At 31.1% G+C, this 21,448-nt stretch overlaps 1 protein-coding gene across 2 annotated transcripts; it reads left to right on the top strand.

Moving 5' to 3' along the window:
- Positions 1-988: 988 nt before the first annotated feature.
- LOC139528437 (beta-1,3-glucan-binding protein-like) lies at positions 989-16,605 on the top strand. 2 transcript variants are annotated; one of them, XM_071324408.1, is made up of 15 exons: positions 989-1,090; positions 4,689-4,797; positions 6,491-6,589; positions 7,792-7,914; positions 8,316-8,455; positions 8,489-8,576; positions 9,378-9,484; positions 10,000-10,074; positions 10,414-10,474; positions 11,840-12,022; positions 12,873-12,950; positions 14,102-14,219; positions 14,876-14,947; positions 15,506-15,647; positions 16,343-16,605. In XM_071324408.1, the coding sequence occupies exons 2-15, from the start codon at positions 4,695-4,697 to the stop codon at positions 16,565-16,567; spliced, it is 1,614 nt and encodes a 537-aa protein (XP_071180509.1). In that variant the 5' UTR covers positions 989-1,090; positions 4,689-4,694; the 3' UTR covers positions 16,568-16,605. The 2 variants fall into 2 exon arrangements, with proteins under 2 accessions (XP_071180509.1, XP_071180508.1); XM_071324407.1 differs by having other exon boundaries at positions 8,316-8,576.
- Positions 16,606-21,448: the final 4,843 nt, after the last annotated feature.

The following is a 21,448-nucleotide window of genomic DNA, read 5'->3' as shown; positions in this document are numbered from 1 at the left end:
AGTTATATTGTAACCTAAAGCTTTTGACATGACCTTTACTAAACATTATTCAAATCAGATTATGAATAAAAAATACCTAAATACTAACATTTTAAATATTTGTGCAAAAAATGTAAAAAAAAAAAGTGAAAAGAAATGGAACAAAAGAATTCAGTACTTAATACTTTAACTGCTTATTTGTTTTTTTACTTATAATGTTTTGCCATGTTATGCATATTTTGGCCTCAAGATAGTTTCCTACCTGACAGTTATACACATTGGTAACAAGATATCGAACTGAAACTCAAAACTCAACAATTCAAATACTGAATTTGAGATTGCGGTTAAAACTTGTGTAGGCTAGATTTATATACTAATTAAAGTTTATGACAAAATTTGATTGGTGTTTATACTAGTGTACTTCTGTTACATCGATATCAATTTCCTATTATTTTGTTTTGTAAATATAAGAAATAATTTGTACAAGAATGAATTAGTTGATTTTAAATGTGGGTAATTTAGAGCTCTGTTGGTTGAATTAAGGGTACAAGAAACCTGTGAGTTTCGGTGCATGCACATTACAATATTGTATATATGCATTGTTATTACCAGTACTGATAGAATATCAAAGGAAACGTGAAATGTATGAGAGAGAAAAAAAAACAAAAAACAGCAGAAAACAGCTCAAGGCCACTAAGGGTCCTCGACGCAGTGAGAAATCCAGCACTTTGAGGTGGGCTTCAAGCTTCATGCTCATATTGCTGAGGTTGAAAGTTTTGATTATGGTTGATACGACTTACACTTTCTGTTTTTCGAAAACAATACTATGTACTGTAACATTAAAGTTTATCCAGCATCCTTTATCGTTATGTGATGTTTGAAATGAAATGATGAATTTACTTTGCACGTATAAGGAAGGTTTGTTAAATGTAGTAATCAATACATGCATGTGATTATGTACGGCTGAAGGGCATTCAGATCTAGACGTTCTTGATACCTAAAACTGTTTATTATCGTGACGTGTCAATAGGTCCCATATAAGATAAGACTTGTAGTACATATATATATAACATACGTACGTATGTACATTTCAGACGGATTTTAAAATAGAGTAAGTACTAGCCTTTACATATCATTTGACCGGACATTATTTTAACATTCAATATTAAAACAACTTAGCTTGCTTATTTCGTTTAACATGTCTCTTTTTCAATGAGTTTCTTTAATATTAAAGCATCTATCCTTCAGAATAAGAAATATTATTCTAAAAAATTCCAAAGATCTACTTCTTAACCTTTGATCACAATCTTTGCAATTTTGCAGCAACATAAAAACTTTTGATTTTTCTACGCTATATATTACTATTCCCCATGCTCAGTTGAAAGATCGACTTCACCATCTCATAAAACAGAGATTTTTCTATAAAAATGGGAATCGTAGATACAAATTTCTTGTTTTGGGTTACAATAATTCATATTTTGTGAAGAATCACACTGAATCTTCCAGAAAATATACTGAAGATGATATTATCAAAATGCTGGACTTTTTGATCGACAATATATTTGTTGAGTTTGGAGGATTTATATTTCAACAGACAATCGGTATTCCAATGGGTACTAATTATGCACCCCTGCTGGCTGATTTGTTTTTGTACTGGTATGAAGCAGAATTCATTCAAAACCTTATAAAAGCACCTTGCGAAATTCTTTAATTTTACTTTCCGATATATTGATGATGTTCTATCATTGAATAACCCATACTTCAGCCAATACTTACATCTCATATATCCCAGTGAACTTGAAATTAAGGCAACTACTGATACTAGAAGGACTGCTTCATACCTTGATCTTTTCCTTAATATTGACGTAGATGGACGACTTCACACGAAAATATATGACAAACGGGACGATTTCAACTTCCCAATTATCAATTTCCCATTTCTCAGCAGTAACATACCATCTGCCCCTTCGTATGGTGTTTACATATCACAATTGATACGTTATTCACGTGCTTGTTTACACTATACGGACTTCATATACAGGAATGTGCTACTTACGCAGAAACTTCTCCAACAAAGTTATGAGGAGGACAGATTAAAATTGACACTCCGTAAATTTTATGGACATCATCACGAATAGGTGGATCCATACGATGTGTGTTTAACCAAACTAGCTAAGGAAATTTTTACCACATGGTAGATTGTGGTTTGTCATTATGTCGTCTAATCTTTTCATTACCAAACGTGACATATTCCCGATTGTGACTGTTTTGCTGAGTGTGAACTCGCATTACTATAAGACGTGTTACGGTACTTGTCTATCCCAAATTCATGTATTTAGTTTAAATGTTTAATGCTATATTTGTAATTCTCATCGGATTTTGTCAAATGTGTTGACGTCTTTTCTATTATATTTATGTGTTATGGAAACAAAAATTAATCACCGCCGTCATTTATTAGATTAATTTTGGTCAACATAAGTTGTACGATAATTTACGTTTGAAGTTGGATTCATAACAAACTGCACATATATATATTATAGTTAATTGCTATTAATAAGTATTGCAATATGCATTGTGTTTAAATGCAATATCAGAATTTTGTTCTATTTTAATCTTTAATCAATCCTAATTCTATCTTACTTTTGAGATATAGTTTTTCATATGTGACGTAATTTTTCTGCTGTTTCAGAAATTTCATATATTCAAATGTGACGTAATTTTTAATGCCTTTTCACCATCGTATGTGATGTCATTTTCATAATTTACTGCGTTGAGGCCTTGACTGTGTCGGGTGTGTCTATTCTGTGTTGGTCATTCATTATGTATTCGTGTTTGTTTTATGTAATAAGTTAATACTTCAGTTTCATTAAGTATATCTGTTATATTCATTTGATAAAATTTACTGTTTGCAATAGCATTTACAAATTGTTCTAAATAATAAGGATGTTCTTATCCCAAGCATAACAACTTAGTCTTATTTGACACAACCTTTTTCAACTTTTGATCTTCAGTGCTGTACAACTTTGTACTTTTTTTCGCTTTCGATCTTTTATATCTGGGCGTCACTGGTGAGTCTTGTGTGGACGAGGCGCGTTTTTGGCGTATTAAATTTTAAACCTGATGCTTTTTGTTATTCATTAATCATGTGTTTCTTTGTTTAATACGTTTTCCTATTTATTTGTATTGTAGTCCTGTAATATTATGTTGTCATTTCTATGTTATATTTAACATTGCCATTAAAGTGCGATGTTGTGCATGCCACAAAACCAGGTTCAACCCACCATTTTTTCCTTTAAAAATGTCCTGTACCAAGTCAGGAATATGGCCATTGTTATATTATAGTTCGTTTCTGTGTGTGTTACAATTTAACGTTGCGTCGTTTGTTTTCTCTTATTTTTGAGTGTAAGTTGACATTGCGATAAGACGTGTCACGGTACTTGTCTATCCCAAATTCATGTATTTGGTTTTGATATTATATTTGTTATTCTCGTGTGATTTTGTCTGATGCTTGGTCCGTTTCTGTGTGTGTTAGTTACATTGTAGTGTTGTGTCGTTGTTCTCTTATATTTATGCGTTTCCCTCAGTTTTAGTTTGTTACCCCGATTTTGTTTTTTTTCTATGGATTTATGAGTTTGAACAGCGGTATACTACTGTTGCCTTTATTTATAAACACTAAGGTTTTTCTATCCACGAGTATAGATTACCTCAGCCGCATTTGAACAACTTTTCGAAATGTTTTTTTAATGCTCTTCAACTTTCATTTGATTTAGCTGTCCAGCTAGTTTTATTTATGCGAAAGATGATGAGTCTTACGAAGTCGTCTTGGCATATTTTTGTGAAATTGTTGGCTATTTTCCATCTTTTTCTTTATGATATGGTTATGTTTTTCATCGAGTACAATGTAACAGGGAATTGACTAATAGTAAAGAAATGTTGACAAAACAGACACAGATTTGAAAGGTTTAGCTTTCTATAAAACTAGGTTCAATTCATCGTTTGGTATACATTCCTTTACCATGTCATTTTCGTATGGTTTGTAAAAAAAGGCAACAGTAGTATACCGGTGTTCAAAAGTTATAAATCGATTGAGATAAAACAAATCTGGATTAAAAAACTAAAACCAAAGGAAACACATCAACTATGTGTGGCATGTGTATAGTATAAAAAGATATACACATAATGTTTTTAATACATTAAACAGAGGTTTAGGTTGAAACAGGATCCATCGGATGCTCCCAATTTAAAGCGAACAGATGGCCAAATCAATAACGATGAAATGTCAATACCATATATTTGATATTTTGTTTGCAAATTATGCTGAAGGCATATATGAGAGGGGTAACAACAAACATAGAGAGTAGAAGAAACAGAAAATCATTGATATAATAAGAGTACAATGTGACAGGGAATTGAATAATAGTAAAAAAAATGTTGACAAAACAGAGAAAGATCTGAAAGGTTTAGCTTTCTTTAAAACTAGGTTCAATTCATCGTTTTGTATAAACATGCCTTTACCATGTCAGAGATATGGCATTTGTAATCCATTTAGATGCGTTTTAAGCGTTGACTTGCCATTTGATTGGAAACTTTCCACTTTGAATTTTCAACGGCGTTTGGAATACTTTGTTATTTTACTTTTTTCCAACAACAACAAAATAACAATAGTCGTTCTAACTCTAATCTGATTCACAATTTTGATATGACCATAGGCAAATATGTGGAAGTTATTGCTCCTTTGCATGCTAGGAGTTAGCAATGCACTTGGTCCTGCACAGTTTACACTATCACCATCCGGTCAGATGAAAGTGAAAATTCCTGGTCAGTATAAATAAATTGTATCAATTATATTTTAACTATGAAACAAGAAATAAACTCGCCATATATACCAGGATCCAAATTGTGTATTGTTGCCAGACGCGCGTTTCGTCTACAAAAGACTCATCAGTAACGCTCGAATAAAAAATAATTAAAAGGCAAAATAAAGTACGAAGTTGAAAAGGTATCATATTCTTATATATGAATACATGGACGTTTGAATAGTTGTATTTGAATTTTGCACTGTACTTTATTATCAAGTTTTTAATTCAAAAGTGTTATATATATAACTAATATGAGGAAACCGAGTCTAATAATCTTGATATTACAAAAAAACCTTAGGAAATAGCATGAACTCATGAGAGAGATTGGTTGCGTCTGAGATATATCGTGAATATATCATTTCTTACATTACATTACCTTAGCTGTTTTGGCAAAACTTTTAGGAATTTTGGTCCTCAGTGCTCTTCAACTTCGTACTTTATTTGGCCTTTTTAACTTTTTTGGATTCGAGCGTCACTGATGAGTCTTTTGTAGACGAAACGCGCGTCTGGCGAAAATACAAAATTTAGTCCTGGTATTTATGATGAGTTTATTTAGTAATTAAATTGTTGAAAATACATTTCTTTACAACTGGTTCCAAGCGTTTAACGAAGTGAATGTTGAGTATTGAATGGTTATTTTAAGTTCCTGGTGTGTAAATGGAACCTTTTCCTTCAAAGTTTTCAATTTAAATAGATATTAATTTTTTCTCGGTAAAGTATTTGTTTTAAAAAATCTAGTTTGGAAATAAATTTAATACATCATTTTCTATATAAGGAACTGCATGAACCTTGGAATTCGGAATTTTTATTAATTAACTTTTTATTCGGTAAAACTGTGTTTGTCTTCGAATTATTAAGGAGGAAAGTACCTTCAGACCACCGTATTGCATTTATATCTGTTCATTAACAGGTGACGCGAGTGTACCTCTAAGATTGTATTTGCTTTATTTTCATTGAAATATTTGAGTACGAAGAAATTTGGCCCTAAACAAGTTTTACCGTTACCATCATGCATTGTTTCATCCATACGACTTGTAGGAGTCGCCGCTCACGAGAGACGTGTTTTTCGAGGTTTGAAATCAAAATACAACAGTTCAGTCGTCGGATTTATATAAGTAATTGTTTATTCTTTATGATCGCTGAGGCTTGGTTCGCATGGACGTTGAGAGAGGAGACCATGTGAACAACTGGTATATCTTATTTATACTACCTGTGTTTTGCTGGCTCCTTTAGAATTTGCTAATTTAGAAGGAAACTTGACTTAAAGGAGTGATCTTTAACAATCATTATTTTGGTACTAGAAATGTGTTTTCTCTGCACATTTATAAAAGAATCGGCTACGAAATGAACTTCGAATGAAGAATAACCATGTTTGTTCCATAAAAAGGTCTTATCCCAGTATTCTATCTTTAAACGGAAACCCAGATTGCTCATCATAAACGTATCCTCGAATTGTACTATTAGAATGATAGGTGATTGCTGAACAATATCAATTGGACTTTTAATACATATTTGCAGATATATTTTTGTTTTTAAAGTCTAATGTTAATAATGATGACTGGAACACAACATAATTATCAAAGTTTTTAAACGATCCTTGCAAGAAGATAGAATTCATAATTTGTTTTCATGTCAATACTTACATTTTTCAGCGGATGGTTTTTCAAAAGTTGCCATACATTACAACGTTAATCATGAATTACCAGGTGTTACTGGGTCAAGATTTGGACAAGATTTAGTCACAGCAAATGGTAAGTAATAACAGGGGGATTATTAGATTAATTATCTCATCCTTAAATAACAACACAATCATTTTACACTAATGATATCGAAAATGTAGTTGTTTATTAAAGGCAACAGCAGTATACCCTGTTCAATATATAGTTATCAAAGTACTAGGAATATAATGTAGTACGCCAGATGCGCGTTTCGTCAACATAAAACTCACCAGTTACGCTCATATCAAAATAGTCATAAAGCCAAACAAGTACAAAGTTACAAAAGTCACAAATCGATTGAGAAAATACAAATCCAGGTTGCAAACGAAAACTGAGGGAAACAAAGGAACAACAGGAACACTAAAGTGCAACAAAAATAAGTACCAACACCGATTCCAGAAGTATTTTATAAGCATAAATGTAACTTTAATATCATCTGCAAAGTTCTATGCAATGATGGTGTGGTACAATAAATGATGTCCGGTCGCTTAACTAAAAATGAAGTTAAACAGATGCAAATCTTTTGTTAGAGAAAAAAATAATATAAATACACGTGAATCTGTGTAGTAAAACCAATAGCATTTCGATAAGCCGTATGAAGCCTAATTTTTTAAAGAGGGTCTTTGCTACTGTAAGATGTTATCTCCTGTTTGTGGAGAAAAACGAAAATGTTCTTACCGCTATGGTTCCTTATGAGTATGCCTAATTTGTTTAAGTTTTATGACATTTATGACTCAAGAAATCTTATCTACATAACTATATTTTCTAGCATTCTTTTTAGTAGTCGTTTCGTTGAATATATATTTTTTAAAGTTATTCCCCTCTACAATTCAAAACTAGCAAATGTTAAATAACTTGATTCATATAACAAGCATGAGAACCTATCTCCTGCATCAACACAATTTTCAAAATTATTTTAATCAAATCATTTTAATGAGAGAACAGTGTTCAGTTGAGTTGTTTGGTAATCCTAAATGTCACTTACCCATATTTCGATCCGTGCCTTATATCTCATCTTATTATAACCTTTTCGTGAACATTCATTTTCATTCCTTCCTAAATCAAAACTAACTAAACCCTAACATACATATAAACAAACAATATCATGAATACAATAAAATGATAACAGATAGTTTCATAAAACTGAGTTAAAAATTCCCTTAAAGAGATATTTCATTAATGTATGTCTGGTATAGATTGAAATGAAAGATGCAACAATATGTACATCATTATAGGTGGTTTCTTTGAATGGCAAAGTACCACTCAGGCTAAAGAAGGAGATAAGATACATTATTGGTTATGGGGAGAGAAGAATGGACAGGGAGTGACACAAACAGATTTAACCGGTGTTATAGTATGTAAGTAAAATAGTTATCTTAATATCCTGCATATCTATAGCATGATCGTGTTTCCCCTTTTATTTATTTTTTTCTTAGTTACATATTTTTCTCTAACCAAAATGACGGTTATGACATTGGAATCATATATGCATTGGAGTAGGTGGAGAAGCACACCTTGCGGTCAATATGAACATTAACCTACGTATAACACTCAAGGTTTTTTGGTAGGATTCGTGTTGCTCAATTTAAAGGTTTTTATGTACTGTTTTGTGGACTTGTTCTTTTCTCGTCGTTTTATTTTTTTGCCTCATTTTTGTCAGTTCGTTTTCGATTCAAGACTTTCGATTGCACCCTGATTATCTTCTGCCTTTATTAACAATCGTGAAAATCCATTTGCTATATATTGTATTCAATTTTAGCTGATCACACAATTACTCAACAACCTACACCAAAACCTACTTCTCCTCAGCCGATTGTTACAAACAAACCAGTTGGAACAGCTTCTCCAACCCAAAGCGGAAGTGGTGCTGTAACAGCTGGATTATCATCAGGAGTGACATCTTCTGTTGGAACATCCGGAAGTATACACAAAGGAAGTCAGAACGGAAGTTCTGGGGGTTCAAGCGGAGGTGGATCTGGTTTCATGGTTGGTGGATCAAGCTATCATGGTCCTAGTAAATGTAAGCATACATATACCATCTAACACAAAACGCAAACCATTATTGTTCATTTGACACTCCTCTTACAGATACTGTTATACATATATCATATTGTATAAACAATATAGAATATTGAAGGCAATGTAACATGTCAAGATTACATACAGGAAGAGTAAATAAAATGTCATCATAAATGTTAATAGTGCAATTTGGAGAGTATCGTAATAAAAGCATATATGGTATTTGACACATATATCTGTATAACGCTTATCCTGAAATAGCTATCAATAACTTTTAACGATCATGGCGCAATAATAAAAGCTAGGAATTATTTTTTGAATCTATAGTATTCAGATTTTATTGATTAAACATGATTATAATCTACATATATTTGGCATTGTTTTTTTTTTAATTTCATGATTTCATAAAAATCTAAAAAAAAAACACGATAAAAAACACAAAGAATTAATTGAAACCAATATTAAATAGTATAAGGGATACTATAATATAGAAATATTTTGTATGGGTTGTCAAGACTATACAAAAAAAACCTAAGAAAGCCGTGGACATATTGAATTTGCAGGTCGTATAAGTAGACATTAGGCATTGAATGTAGTTCTAAACAAAATGATTCTGTTGAACAGAAAGATAATTAAAGGCAACAGTAGTATACTGCTGTTCGAAATGCATAAATTGATGGAGAAAAAAAACCAAATCCGGGTTACAAACTAAAACTGAGGGAAACACATCAAATATAAGAGGAAAACAATGACACAACAGAAACACTAAAATGCATATGTTTTACCTACTTGTATATTTCAGCTAATACAGTTAATTGCCAATCGTATCCATGTTTGATATTTGAGGATGATTTCAACACTTTGGATTTCTCTACATGGGAGCATGAGATCACAGCAGGCGGAGGGGGTGTGAGTTTTTGTTCATCATTTTGTATCTTCTCATTTGACAATTAGCGGACATGTTTGTGCTTTGAAATTCACAAGATGAAATATCAATAATACTTACCTTTTTTGAGTAAAATGTAAAATTACAAAACACTGAACTCCGAGGAAAATTGAGTAAATGACTGTTTCAAAAAAGAAATCTAATTCACGTTGTATGCTTTGTAATGAACGGTTTAATCTTTAACATGATACTTGTTTCCCTTTAATCAAAATAACATATTATTAGTAACTTTTCATTTTGGGTTTATTAATATAATATGTAAGTCACTGATAAACTAAATGTAGCAATGTTATCTCAGTGTAATAAATATCATATGCTGCATATTTAGGTAATTGTATTATCGTCAACGATTTGATTATCTTTAAATGGGCAAAACAAAGACTTTATACAAAAATCAAAACCAGCGACATCAATCGTGTGACATTTTAATTCCTTTCTAATAGGTATCATCATCTTTAAACTGTTTTTTGTATTGTAGAATTGGGAATTTCAGTACTACACAAACAACAGATCCAACAGTTATGTAAAAGATGGGACACTGTTTATCAAACCGGTAATGTCTTAAGTCATAATTTAAAACGTTTTTAATTTGCGGTTTTACATCTTTGACTGATCCTCTAAGAGAAACGACACCTTTAATGTAATGCAGGAAAATTACACGAATAAAGAAAAAACTCAGGACAACTGACCGAGATTGTTACAAACTTACACTTGACTTTAGTAAGCATACATTTGTTTACTGGCAGTTTAACCCGATTTAAATCCATTTAAATAAGAAGTAAAGAATTAGTTTTTAGTAAGCTGCTTCTTTTCCAACAAAACTTGAAACAAAGCCTTATGTATGATAAAGATATATCAAATAGTTAAATAATTTACAATTTCTCTTCAACAGACACTAACATCAGACCATTATGGGGAAAAATTTCTCACCAGTGGTAGCTTGGCACTATGGGGTAAGACAAAGTTTACTTACTGTGTATTCAATGTTTTTTCGTTCAGTACAAATTGTCATTGATTTCATAAATAAACGACAAATTGGATGTTGAACGAAATACAAAAACTTTATAAAATTGTATGAAAACTTTGGCAACACCACGAACTCATAAATCCACGAAAATGCAAGTTTTCCTCAATCTATGAAAATTGATTGGCGGTTAAGGTAGCACAATACAAAGATATTTTTACTTCCAATCACTAACCTTTGAAATGCTGTAACTTTCTTATGAATTCATAGAAAATAATAAAAAGAGGTATTTATAGATAGAAAAAAGATTTATCTTTTAAATGAATGCAATATTTTTATTATGCAATCATAATGTAATCAATTATTATGTAATTAGTGGAAAAATCTGGGTAAGTTCACTTGAATGAATTTAGCTCTATCATCTCTTACACTATACAGAAAATTTTAACGAAATCTTAATCAACACATCATGGGCTTCAAAAGGGTGTCTTAGATTGTCTCTATGGTATTCCATTCTTTCATAAATCTCTAATTAGTGTAAACATCCTAACCAGATAAAAGAAGATAATGTTTAATTAGGTGTAAAATTTGTTCTATACATTCTATCTGAAATCTGAGACACCCTTTTGTAGATAATGGCCATAGGAATAACATATAATAAAATCAACCCTCTAGGGATACCTATGCAGAAGCTAATTTCATTTCAAAGTGGAAATTTGGTGAAAAATATTTTAGACACAGTTAACATTATAATTGGTTACATAATTGTTGCATAATACTAACATTACATTTATTTGAAAGAGTAATCTGTTAGCTATCCAAAACTACCACTTTTATAAATTTTCAAGCATGATTAAGAAAGTTACAGCATTTTAAATCTTGGGAGTTGGAGTTATAAAATCTTTGTATTGTGCTACCTTAAGAAGAGAAATTTGAGTTATTTGTCCATAGAAGAGAATAACTAATTTTTATAATTTAAACATGTGTCTTATATTCAGTTCCTTAAATAGTTAAACGAAATCGGTGAACATTTTTTTTTATAATTTAGTAATATAAAATTTTGCACATGAAATATGCATTTTTTGTTGATAAATTTATGTGTTTTGCACTTTTTTAAAAATCTCAAATATTTCATTTTATACTGCTCACTTTATTTATATTATTCTATAATTTGAGAATTATAGAATAGGAATTAACACAAACTATTACGAATAGATTAATAGCTATAACCGTAGTGTCTTTTAAGATTTGCTACCATCCAAATGCACATTTTAATTACTTATTTATATCAGTCATTGTACGTAGCAATAGATGTTCCTTACATTACTTATCAAATATATTATTCATGCTTTAGGTGGTTCTAACGCCGATATGTGTACAAGCAATATGTTTTGGGGATGTCAAAGAGACGGATCAGCAGACCATCCAATAAACCCAATACAATCTGCCAGATTACGTAGTACCAGGGGTTTCACCATGAAATATGGAAAAGTCGAAGTCGAGGCTAAAATACCTACAGGAGATTGGATATGGCCTGGTATGTTTTTGTATTGAAATAAAATAAAAAAAAAAAAAAAAAAAACAGTCATCTAATCCTACCTCAGAATATTTCAATAAATAAAAAGCTAGATATCCCCAGAAAATAAAATGCATATGCCATTTTTGTTATCTTATCCGAGTAACTGTCATTCTTACTGATAGAATGGCATAGAGAGTTAAAATGAATGTAAACACCATATAAGAATGAATAAGTATTCGTTTATATACTAGTGAGTCAACCCCACAACGATGTGAAAATTCACGAGACCTTAAGAGGAATTTCAAATCATTACATTTTTTTAAAATAAATTTCATTAACAAACTTATAAATAGTGTACAAAATACAATAAAGCGTTGAAGCAAAATAAAAAAATGTTGATTTAAATCATTCTTTATTCAAAATTAATGTATAAAAAATAAGATGTGGTATGATTGCCAATGAGACAACTGTCCACAAGAAACCAAAATGACACATACATCAACAACTATAGGTCACCGTACGGCCTTCAACAATGAGCAAAGCCCATACCGCATAGTCAGCTATAAAAGGCCCCGATAAGACAATATAAAACAATTCAAACGAGAAAACTAACGGCCTTAATGTGTTTGTTGTTAAAAAAAAAACTTGGACCGAGACAAGTGGACAGAAAGAAACGTGGACCGAGAGAAGTGGACCGAAAGAAACCTGAACCGAGAGAAGTGGACCGAAAGAAACATTTTAAAGAAGGTTACAATAGTTCTAATATTGATATAACTTTATCGTAGGTAAAAACTCTGGTAATATTATTATTTTACGAACGCTGTAGTATGATATATACTCTCCTATAAGGTCACATTTAAATTTGCAGCTATTTGGATGTTACCAGTATGGAATGCTTATGGTCAGTGGCCTGCATCTGGAGAAATTGACATTATGGAATCAAGAGGTACAATTTCAATACATGATAAAAATAATAATGTTACAGACATTCTTTCTTTGGTCCTTTTTGAAGATTGATATATATCAAGGTTTCAATTATAACAGTGAAAAATGGAATCTCATTTAGTTTGTTTGTTTGTAAGTTGGTATCAAATATTGTGTATCGTTTTGATGGTATGTGCCTTGTCTTGTCGACTTATTGACGATTGTTTACAGTTATTCCTTATTTTACACTGGAAAATAAGAGATTTGGTGTAAATGTATATGGAGGACAAATAGTGTGACATATAGCGAGAAGCCCTAAATAATTATTCTTTAAATGCTGTCCTTATCTTTTACATTTTAAAAGTTGATTAATGAACTACGGCACTTGTAACTTCACGCAAGATGAAAGCGTTTTGAAGGCATCGAATGAAGCTTTTCTATTTTAAAAAAGAAGATGTGGTATGATTGCCAATGAGACAACTATCCACAAAAGACCAAAATGACACAGACATTAACAAGTATAGGTCACCATACGGCCTTCAACAATGAGCAAAGTTCATACCGCATAGTCAGCTATAAGGCCCCGATAAGACAATGTAAAACAATTCAAACGAGAAAACTAACGGTCTTATTTATGTAACAAAATGAAAGTTATTTGTTATCTTGATATCTTATTAGGTTTTACAAAATAATACATCCTGTTGCGCAGAATATATTTAACATAAGGTTAGTTTGTGTTTTTCACGGTTACCGGTAGAGAAAATGAAAAAATAAAAAACCACACGATTTTGTACTTAAATAAACATATATTTTGATCATAATTTATAACATTTTGTTTGTGCTTTTAGAAAAAGACGTGTCTGAGAGAAGCTGGCTTTCTCACTGTAAATAATTGATAGTTCTGTTTATTTACTTTTAAAATTAGAATATCAATAATCATCAATGTCTATATTCCCAATATAAAAATAGTCGGTACGATAAATTCGTAACACAATGTAATAATGATATAATATTTCGCTCGCCTCCGCCCTTAATGGAAATTAGTGAACCCGTATATATCGTATAACTAGCAATCTATTTGACTTATACTTTTCATTGAAGATTCTCACATATTATGTTTTTAAATGATTACATATAGGCATGACAAACCAGTGTTTCAATCTTTTCCCCCAGGTAACATCAATTACCATGATGATAAGGGCGTAAGCCAGGGTCATGATTCTGTCGGTAGTACACTTCATTTCGGTCCAGGATTTCCATTCGACCCATATGAAAAAGCACATGCTGAAAAGTAAGTAGCATATATTGGGAAGTAATGAACACATGGCCAAAAGCATGTATGCCAGGAACAAAAGATAAGAAAACCAAAAATTATGAAAAAAGAAGGTGTCATTTTAGCAAAATTAAGTAGCACGTGTAAAAAAGGAAAGTAGAAAAAGACAACAAATGACATCGCCCTGGCAAGAAAAAAAAACGACGAAAAGACAAATAACAGTCTACAGAACGCAACGTAGAAAATCATGAATGAGCTAGAGAAACCTCATCACAAACCGAAGGTGATCTAAGGTGCTCCGAAAGGGTGAGAACATCTTACTTCACATGTGGCACCTGTGGTGTTGCTTGTGAAAGTACAAAATCGCTGATAAGACTTATTTGTGGATGTCGCATTTGAAATAAACTCCGTTTTAGTAATCACTTATCTATCTGATATCTAACTAAACTATTCAGGTATATTTTCTTTTTAAGTGCTTACATGGTGATTATCCGTTTCTTTATAAACATTTTGTTTCCTTACATAAACATTTTTACACTAAGCGGATATCAGATGCTGGAAATATTTCCGTAATTTCATGTTGTTTTGTTTGACGTATTGCCAACCTGAAGTGTTTATCATACCCTTTACCTTAACGCACTGCCTGTATTTCATACAAAATATTTTATATTTAGGCACTTGACAACTGGAACCTTTTCAGACAGCTTCCATAAGTTTGCAGTTGAATGGGATGAATCAATGATTAGGTAAAGTACATTAACTTTTGTTTACTAATTGTGATACCAAACTGTTTTGCTTTTTAATCACAAAAAGTTCGTTAAACTTATAAAAATGACAAATATTTGATATTTTCTAACGTAATAGACTGTTGGTAATCTAGATTTCCTAAGCAATTCTATATAAGAACAGCGGCAAGGAATTGCCTAGACAAATTGAAATATATTAATATCACATTTATTACACTTCTGACTTTTTTTCCCAGTTTTATCTTTAGCTACTCGGAGAAATTTAATTTATATTAATTTTAAGAGCTAATTTAGGTACTAGTAAAAGGTAAAAATATATGAACAAAATACACAGACAACGAAAAATCCTTACTTTTTATTTTTAGTTATTTATTTACAATTTTCAGAAATACATTTTGTCTATGAGGGCTGTTTGTTTCATACAAAAGTTACATTGCCATCCGACGCCTAAGTTGTTATGTACCGGTGTTTATAAACAACGGGATATATACTTTTTCTTACCAATTTTCTTTCATTTTCAAATACCCATATTCTTATGTTCATTATTATAAAATTCAGGTTTACAATTGACGGAGAAGAACTTCTGAAAACTGTTCCTCCACAAGGCGGTTTCTGGGAGTTAGGAGAATTTGATAAAAACCAACCAGGAATGACAAACCCATGGCGTGGAGCTTCAAAAATGGCACCGTTTGATCAAGAGGTAAATTTTGTACATTAGCAATAATAATGCTTAGGTTCTTGTACATACTATCATCATGAGTAGTAGATTGGTGTCGTTATCTGTTAACTTATATCAAAATCAAGTACTACTACTTAATAATTTAACACAGTCTGACGAAAGACAGGTATGGGCGTTCAAGATAGTGATAACAATGTCTCATTTCAAACCTCATTTTTCATTTGCAATTTGACATTTCTCACTTCTGATTTCTAAATGAGAAGTGTACAGATTGAACTGAGAAACATTCACTTGGATGTTAGGAATTTTAACTTGTCAAATATAAAAATGAAAACCGTAAAATAGAGAATTATCTAGTTAGAAGGTCAAATCAAAACTGAAAAATAGTCAACTTAAAACTAAAAAAGGTCAAGACGAGAGACTCATCACTTAATTTAATTTGATAGTTTATTTAGTATTAGCTCTATTAATTTATTAGTATGAGCTGTTCTTCATTAATTTATGAATAAATAAACAATTCATCATAGATACCAGGATTACCTCTTCTTAATCATGTTAATTGATAAGTTATTTCATTATAATGTTTACGACAATGTGTGATCAAGTCACAATAACTGTGTATGATTATTTTTCGCATAAAAAAGATCTTTATATAGACAATTGACTAGTTAGCCAGAGTAAGATTTGAAACTAATTATTTAACTTGTCTTTTTCAGTTCTATTTGATTATGAACGTTGCTGTTGGTGGTATTGGTTTTTTCCCAGACACATGGAGTAACACCCCTAGTGCCAAGCCATGGAGTGATAAATCTGAGTTCACAGCCAGAGATTTCTACCGTGCCAAGAATCAATGGTACCCGACATGGAATGCTGACAATAATGATGGGGAAGATGCTGCTCTTAAAGTCAATTATGTCAAAGTTTGGAAGATGAAACCATGAACTTGATTATTTATTTATTAATAAAATGTGTTTTTGTATTCGTGTGTGTTAATTTAAACTAATTATACCATGAAGATTTATCACCGGATGTATATTTGCATGATAATTACGATCAATGCCAAATTTAATGCAGGATCTGCCTATCCTTTCCCCTAAAGTCAACCCCGACTTTGATTGGGTTCTTATTTCTCAGTCTTTCGTTTCCGTGTTGTGTTTTGTGTAATGTTGTTTGCCGTTTGGTTCTAGTTTACTTTCAATCTGCGTTTGAATGTCCATTGAGTATCTTTTGCTTATCTTTTTAGATTAATATTTAAAGATAGATCCGTAAAAAAATAATAAATATTTACAGCATTGTATCACCACATGGATGGCCACTCATCGTTTTCATCAAAAAGAAACATAATACCACCAACAACATTCACAAAACCTTTTTTAAAAAAAAAAGGTTTTACTAATCACCAAATTAAGGATTATCCATCCTACTTTTTTTCCTTCGCTATAAGAGGATGTACCAAATATGCCTCTGGTACAAACAACTCGTATTATAGTAGGGTTAGTAGAGGTAACTTTTTCTTCAATTGCAAGACAAGACAAGCAAATATAAACTTTATTCTTTAAAACAACTGTATACACATTGGTACAAAGAATAAAATAATTATACATAGTATAATTATGCATATACATCCATTGCAATATATAATTGACCATCTTGGAACTTTCTATTGCAATTACAAAAATATTTAAGAGTGAACATCATTTAAAAATTATTCTCATCTGGATTAAAGTATTTTGTAGTTTTACGAATAATTGAAGATTGGGTAAATATTCGGAGGGTTTCTCCTTTAATTGTCATATATTTCATTTTTAATATTATTGAAAATGAAGGGTGCTCCTCGTCCATTACCTTACAAAGTTCTTCATTATTCGTATTTCGATTTTTAGTGTAATCACTTATGACAGTCTTCAAATGGTAAGTAAATGAATGCTTTCTAAAAAGTAAAATCACAAAAATACTGAAATACGAGAAAAATTCATAAAGGAAGGTTCCTAATCAAAAGGCAAAATAAAAAGCTCAAACAAATCAATGTAGTCTCTTAATTTTATATAAATTTTCAATTGAAAATTAAAGAAACAGATTAAATATAAGATGGCTATAATTCTGATATTTTATTTTCATACTAACCTTTTACTTCTTGTTTACGTGCATCTTCCTACAAGACAAGTATTTTAATTATTATCAAAATCTAATACATAATATAATTATCCACCATTTTCTACATTTGAGAATGCCTGTACAAAGTCAGAAATGTGACAGTTGTTGTCAATTCGTTTGAAGTGTTTTATCATTTGATTTGGCCATTTGATTAGTGTCTTTCCGTTTTGAATTTTCCTCGGTTTTTTTGTGATTTTACTTTTTAGCTCACCTTTCCTAAAAGGAAATGTGAGCTTTTCTCATCACTTGGCGTCCGTCGTCGGCGTCTGTCGTCGCGTTAACAATTTTTCAAACATCTTCTCCTCTGAAACTACTGAATGGATTTGGATGAAACTTAGCATGAATTTTTCTTAGATTATCCTGCACAAAGTTTGTGCTTCGATTTTTGATCCGTCAAAAAACATGGCCGCCGTTACTAAAAATAGAACATAGGGGTCAAATGCAGTTTTTGGCTTATATCTCAAAAACTAAAGCATTTAGAGCAAATCTGACATGAAGTAAAAATGTTCATTAGGTCAAGATCTATCAGCCCTGACTTTTTCAGATGAATCAAACAACCCATTGTTGGGTTGCTGCCACTTAATTGGTAATTTTAAGGAAATTTTGCAGTTTTTGGTCATTATGTTGAATATTATTATAGATAAAGATAAACTGTAAACAGCAAAAATGATCAGCAAAGTAAGATCTACAAATAATTTAAATGACCAAAATTGTCAATTGACCCCTTAAGGGGTTATTGTCCTTTAATGACAATTTTTCACAATTTGTTCATCATATTTGCTAACTTTACAAAATCTCTAAAACTTCTCAACCAAATTCAACCAAACTTCATTTGAATGATCAGTAGGGTGTATAAAATAAAGTTTGTGTTTATTTTCTATTTCGTCAAAAAACATGGCCGTCATGGCTAAAAATAGAACACAGGGTAAAATGCAGTTTTTGGCTTATATCTCAAAAACTCCAGCATTTAGAGCAAATAAGACAAGAAGTTAAAGTATTTATTAGGTCAAGGTCTTCCTGTCCTGAAATTTTCAGCCGAATTGGGTAACTGGTTTTTCAGGAATAATGCCCCTGAACTGATGATTTTAAAGAAAATTTGCAGTGTTTGGTTATTATCTTGAATATTATTATAGATACAGATAAACTGTTAATAGCAAAAATGTTAAGCAAAGTAAGATCTACAAATAAGTCAATTTGACCAAAATTGTCAATTGACCCCTTAAGAAGTTATTGCTCTTAAAAGATTTTTTTTCACAATTTGTTCATCATGTTGACTTACATTAAAAAATCTTCTCCTTTGAAACTGCTGTATCAATCTGATTTAAATCTTAGTTTGTTATTTGTTTCTATAATTTTTCATGAGTATATCTTGTTGTTTAAAACTCTTTTTATAACTGCTTATGTACTAAGCACTTTCAACTGCATTTTTGATTCAATTTATATGTTGATGTGTAGAGAATATTGTAAGCAATATATATTGCACTGTTATAAAATCTAACAAAGGACATTTACTATAATGGTTGACTAGTATGCATGAACCATGGACTAATTCAACAGTTGAGTGAGATGTAAAGGCTGACATTGTATATATATATAGACTTTCTGAGATGAGAATGTTTTATAAATGTATCTCCTTAGAAGCATGACACATTCTATCTCCATAAAGGAAATGAATGCATTGTAATTTATTGTGAAATCAACTAGATTTGTATATAAATAAAACATAAAAAGTAAAATAGTGTGATTTTGCTTGGCTTTATTTCTTGGATTTCATTAAAAATGACAGCCACAATAAGAGCAATTTTTGTCTTGCCTGCAACTTCTGCCACAGAAAGCAAGATTCCTTTTATTTAAAGTCATAAATAGTGGTGACACATTCATTCTGTGTTAAATAGTTAATCACAATCCAAATTCAGAGATGTATAAAGCTTGAATGTAGTGTAGTAAATATGCCATAATGAAATGGGGGGTATCCTTAGTGAGATGACTCACAGTTTTATTCAAAACTCTCGTAATGCATAGTACTATCCACACTCATCTGTTTGTATTGAGAATCATCAGATTGACCTAGACTGTATCTTAATCAAGTGTAGGGCGAACTCATGCCCATTTCTTTCCAGAGGTTCCTAGAGGCTTTAAAAGGTATTTTAAGGATAGTACATGGCCTTTGTTACTTTGTTTAATTTACAAAAAACATTAATTTATTAATTTAGTTAATAAGGCATTGTTTACCAGGTGAGCGATTCAGGCTCTTGAGAGCCTCTTGTTTATATAAAGTTTTAATTCAGAAACCAAAAGCAAAGACGTCTTACCTTTTTTAACCACGAGAAGACTGAATTTTAAAAGCTTTCTAAGCAAATTGATTTATTACATCTGAATAGATTAAAAAAAAAAAGTAATAAAAATTGCAATTTACATTTGATTCTTTACTAAAATTAAGAATTTGATTTAATATAAAAATATAGCAAAAAAATCACCGAACGCCGATAAAAATTTAAAACAAAAAGAAAGAAAATAAATGGCTTAACCAAAAACTCAAACACATCAGACGAATGGATAAAAAATGTCATATTCCTGACTTTAATTTGTTCAGGTATTTTCCTGTGACGGAAATTGTGGATGAAACCTGGTTGTATAGCTATCTAAACATACCATGTGTGTGAAAGTCGCATAAAATTTCATTATATTGACAACGATGTGTGAACAAAACAAATAAAACATAATTTGTAAAAATGTCAAAAATAGGGATACAGCAGTCAATATTGTGTTAAAATCTTCATCACTATAAAACTAAACAAATATGTTAACAGAGAAAAGCAAATGACATATAGACAAAGCACAATAGAAAAAAAGACAAGAATACTAATATTAACCATAGTACCATCGTATCATAACAAAATGATAGGATACATAATTACCCACGTCATATAGATGTTCCAGACCATATGAGTATTTGGACCGTACGCGTACGGTCCGGACCGTATACGTATACTCATACGGTCCGACCATACGCGTACGGTCGGACCGTATGAGTATACGCGTACGGTCCAGTATGATCTGACCATACATGTTATTTGATCATATGGGTTAAATTTAAAAACAAGCATTATTTTTAGTTTTACAAATTGTTATTGATAATTTGTTACAATTATATAGATAAAATGAACAAAAAAACAATTGAAATTAGGTATTTGTTTAATTGTATATCTGAATCCTATTTTGGTACTCTCGCCCAAGGTGACACAATTCAAGTAACGTAATATTTTTTGCATTTTCATGTATGCAGTTCATGCATGTTCTTTTGCAATTGCATTTTTTGGTAAAGTTGCTAACTATTCTAAAACAATTGAACTCCCACTTTATGTTTTTCTTCCGATATCTTCAATTTCAGCGTTTATAATACAATTAATGTACTACTGATCGACATGCTTAATACAAGAGACTAGCATATTTAATTAGCGTGAATTAAAAACAATTTAAAATATAAAGTTTTTGTTTCAATTACAATTGAACTTTTTTATATTAATTTGATAGTTAAGTTATGTTGATCTGCTATATGCATTTGTATCTAATAAACTTGACCAACTTTTTAATATTAGTCAGACCGTACGCGTACGGTCCGACCGTATGAGTATTTTGAAAAAGTACGCATACGGTCCAGACCGTAC

The sequence above is a fragment of the Mytilus edulis genome, chromosome 6 (assembly GCF_963676685.1).
Source record: "Mytilus edulis chromosome 6, xbMytEdul2.2, whole genome shotgun sequence".
Lineage (NCBI taxonomy): Eukaryota > Metazoa > Mollusca > Bivalvia > Mytilida > Mytilidae > Mytilus > Mytilus edulis.
The sequence above is the reverse complement of the archived record's forward strand: the minus strand, read 5'-3'. Positions and strand labels throughout refer to the sequence as shown.

What these genes read in the sequence shown, in the direction of transcription:
- LOC139528437 (XM_071324407.1), top strand. Translation starts at nt 4,695, where the DNA reads ATGTGGAAGTTATTGCTCCTTTGCATGCTAGGAGTTAGCAATGCACTT. An exon ending in TTTAACCGGTGTTATAGTAT is followed by an intron (nt 7,915 to 8,315) that starts GTAAGTAAAATA and finishes ATTCAATTTTAG; the next exon opens with CTGATCACACAATTACTCAA. An exon ending in TGACATTATGGAATCAAGAG is followed by an intron (nt 12,951 to 14,101) that starts GTACAATTTCAA and finishes CTTTTCCCCCAG; the next exon opens with GTAACATCAATTACCATGAT.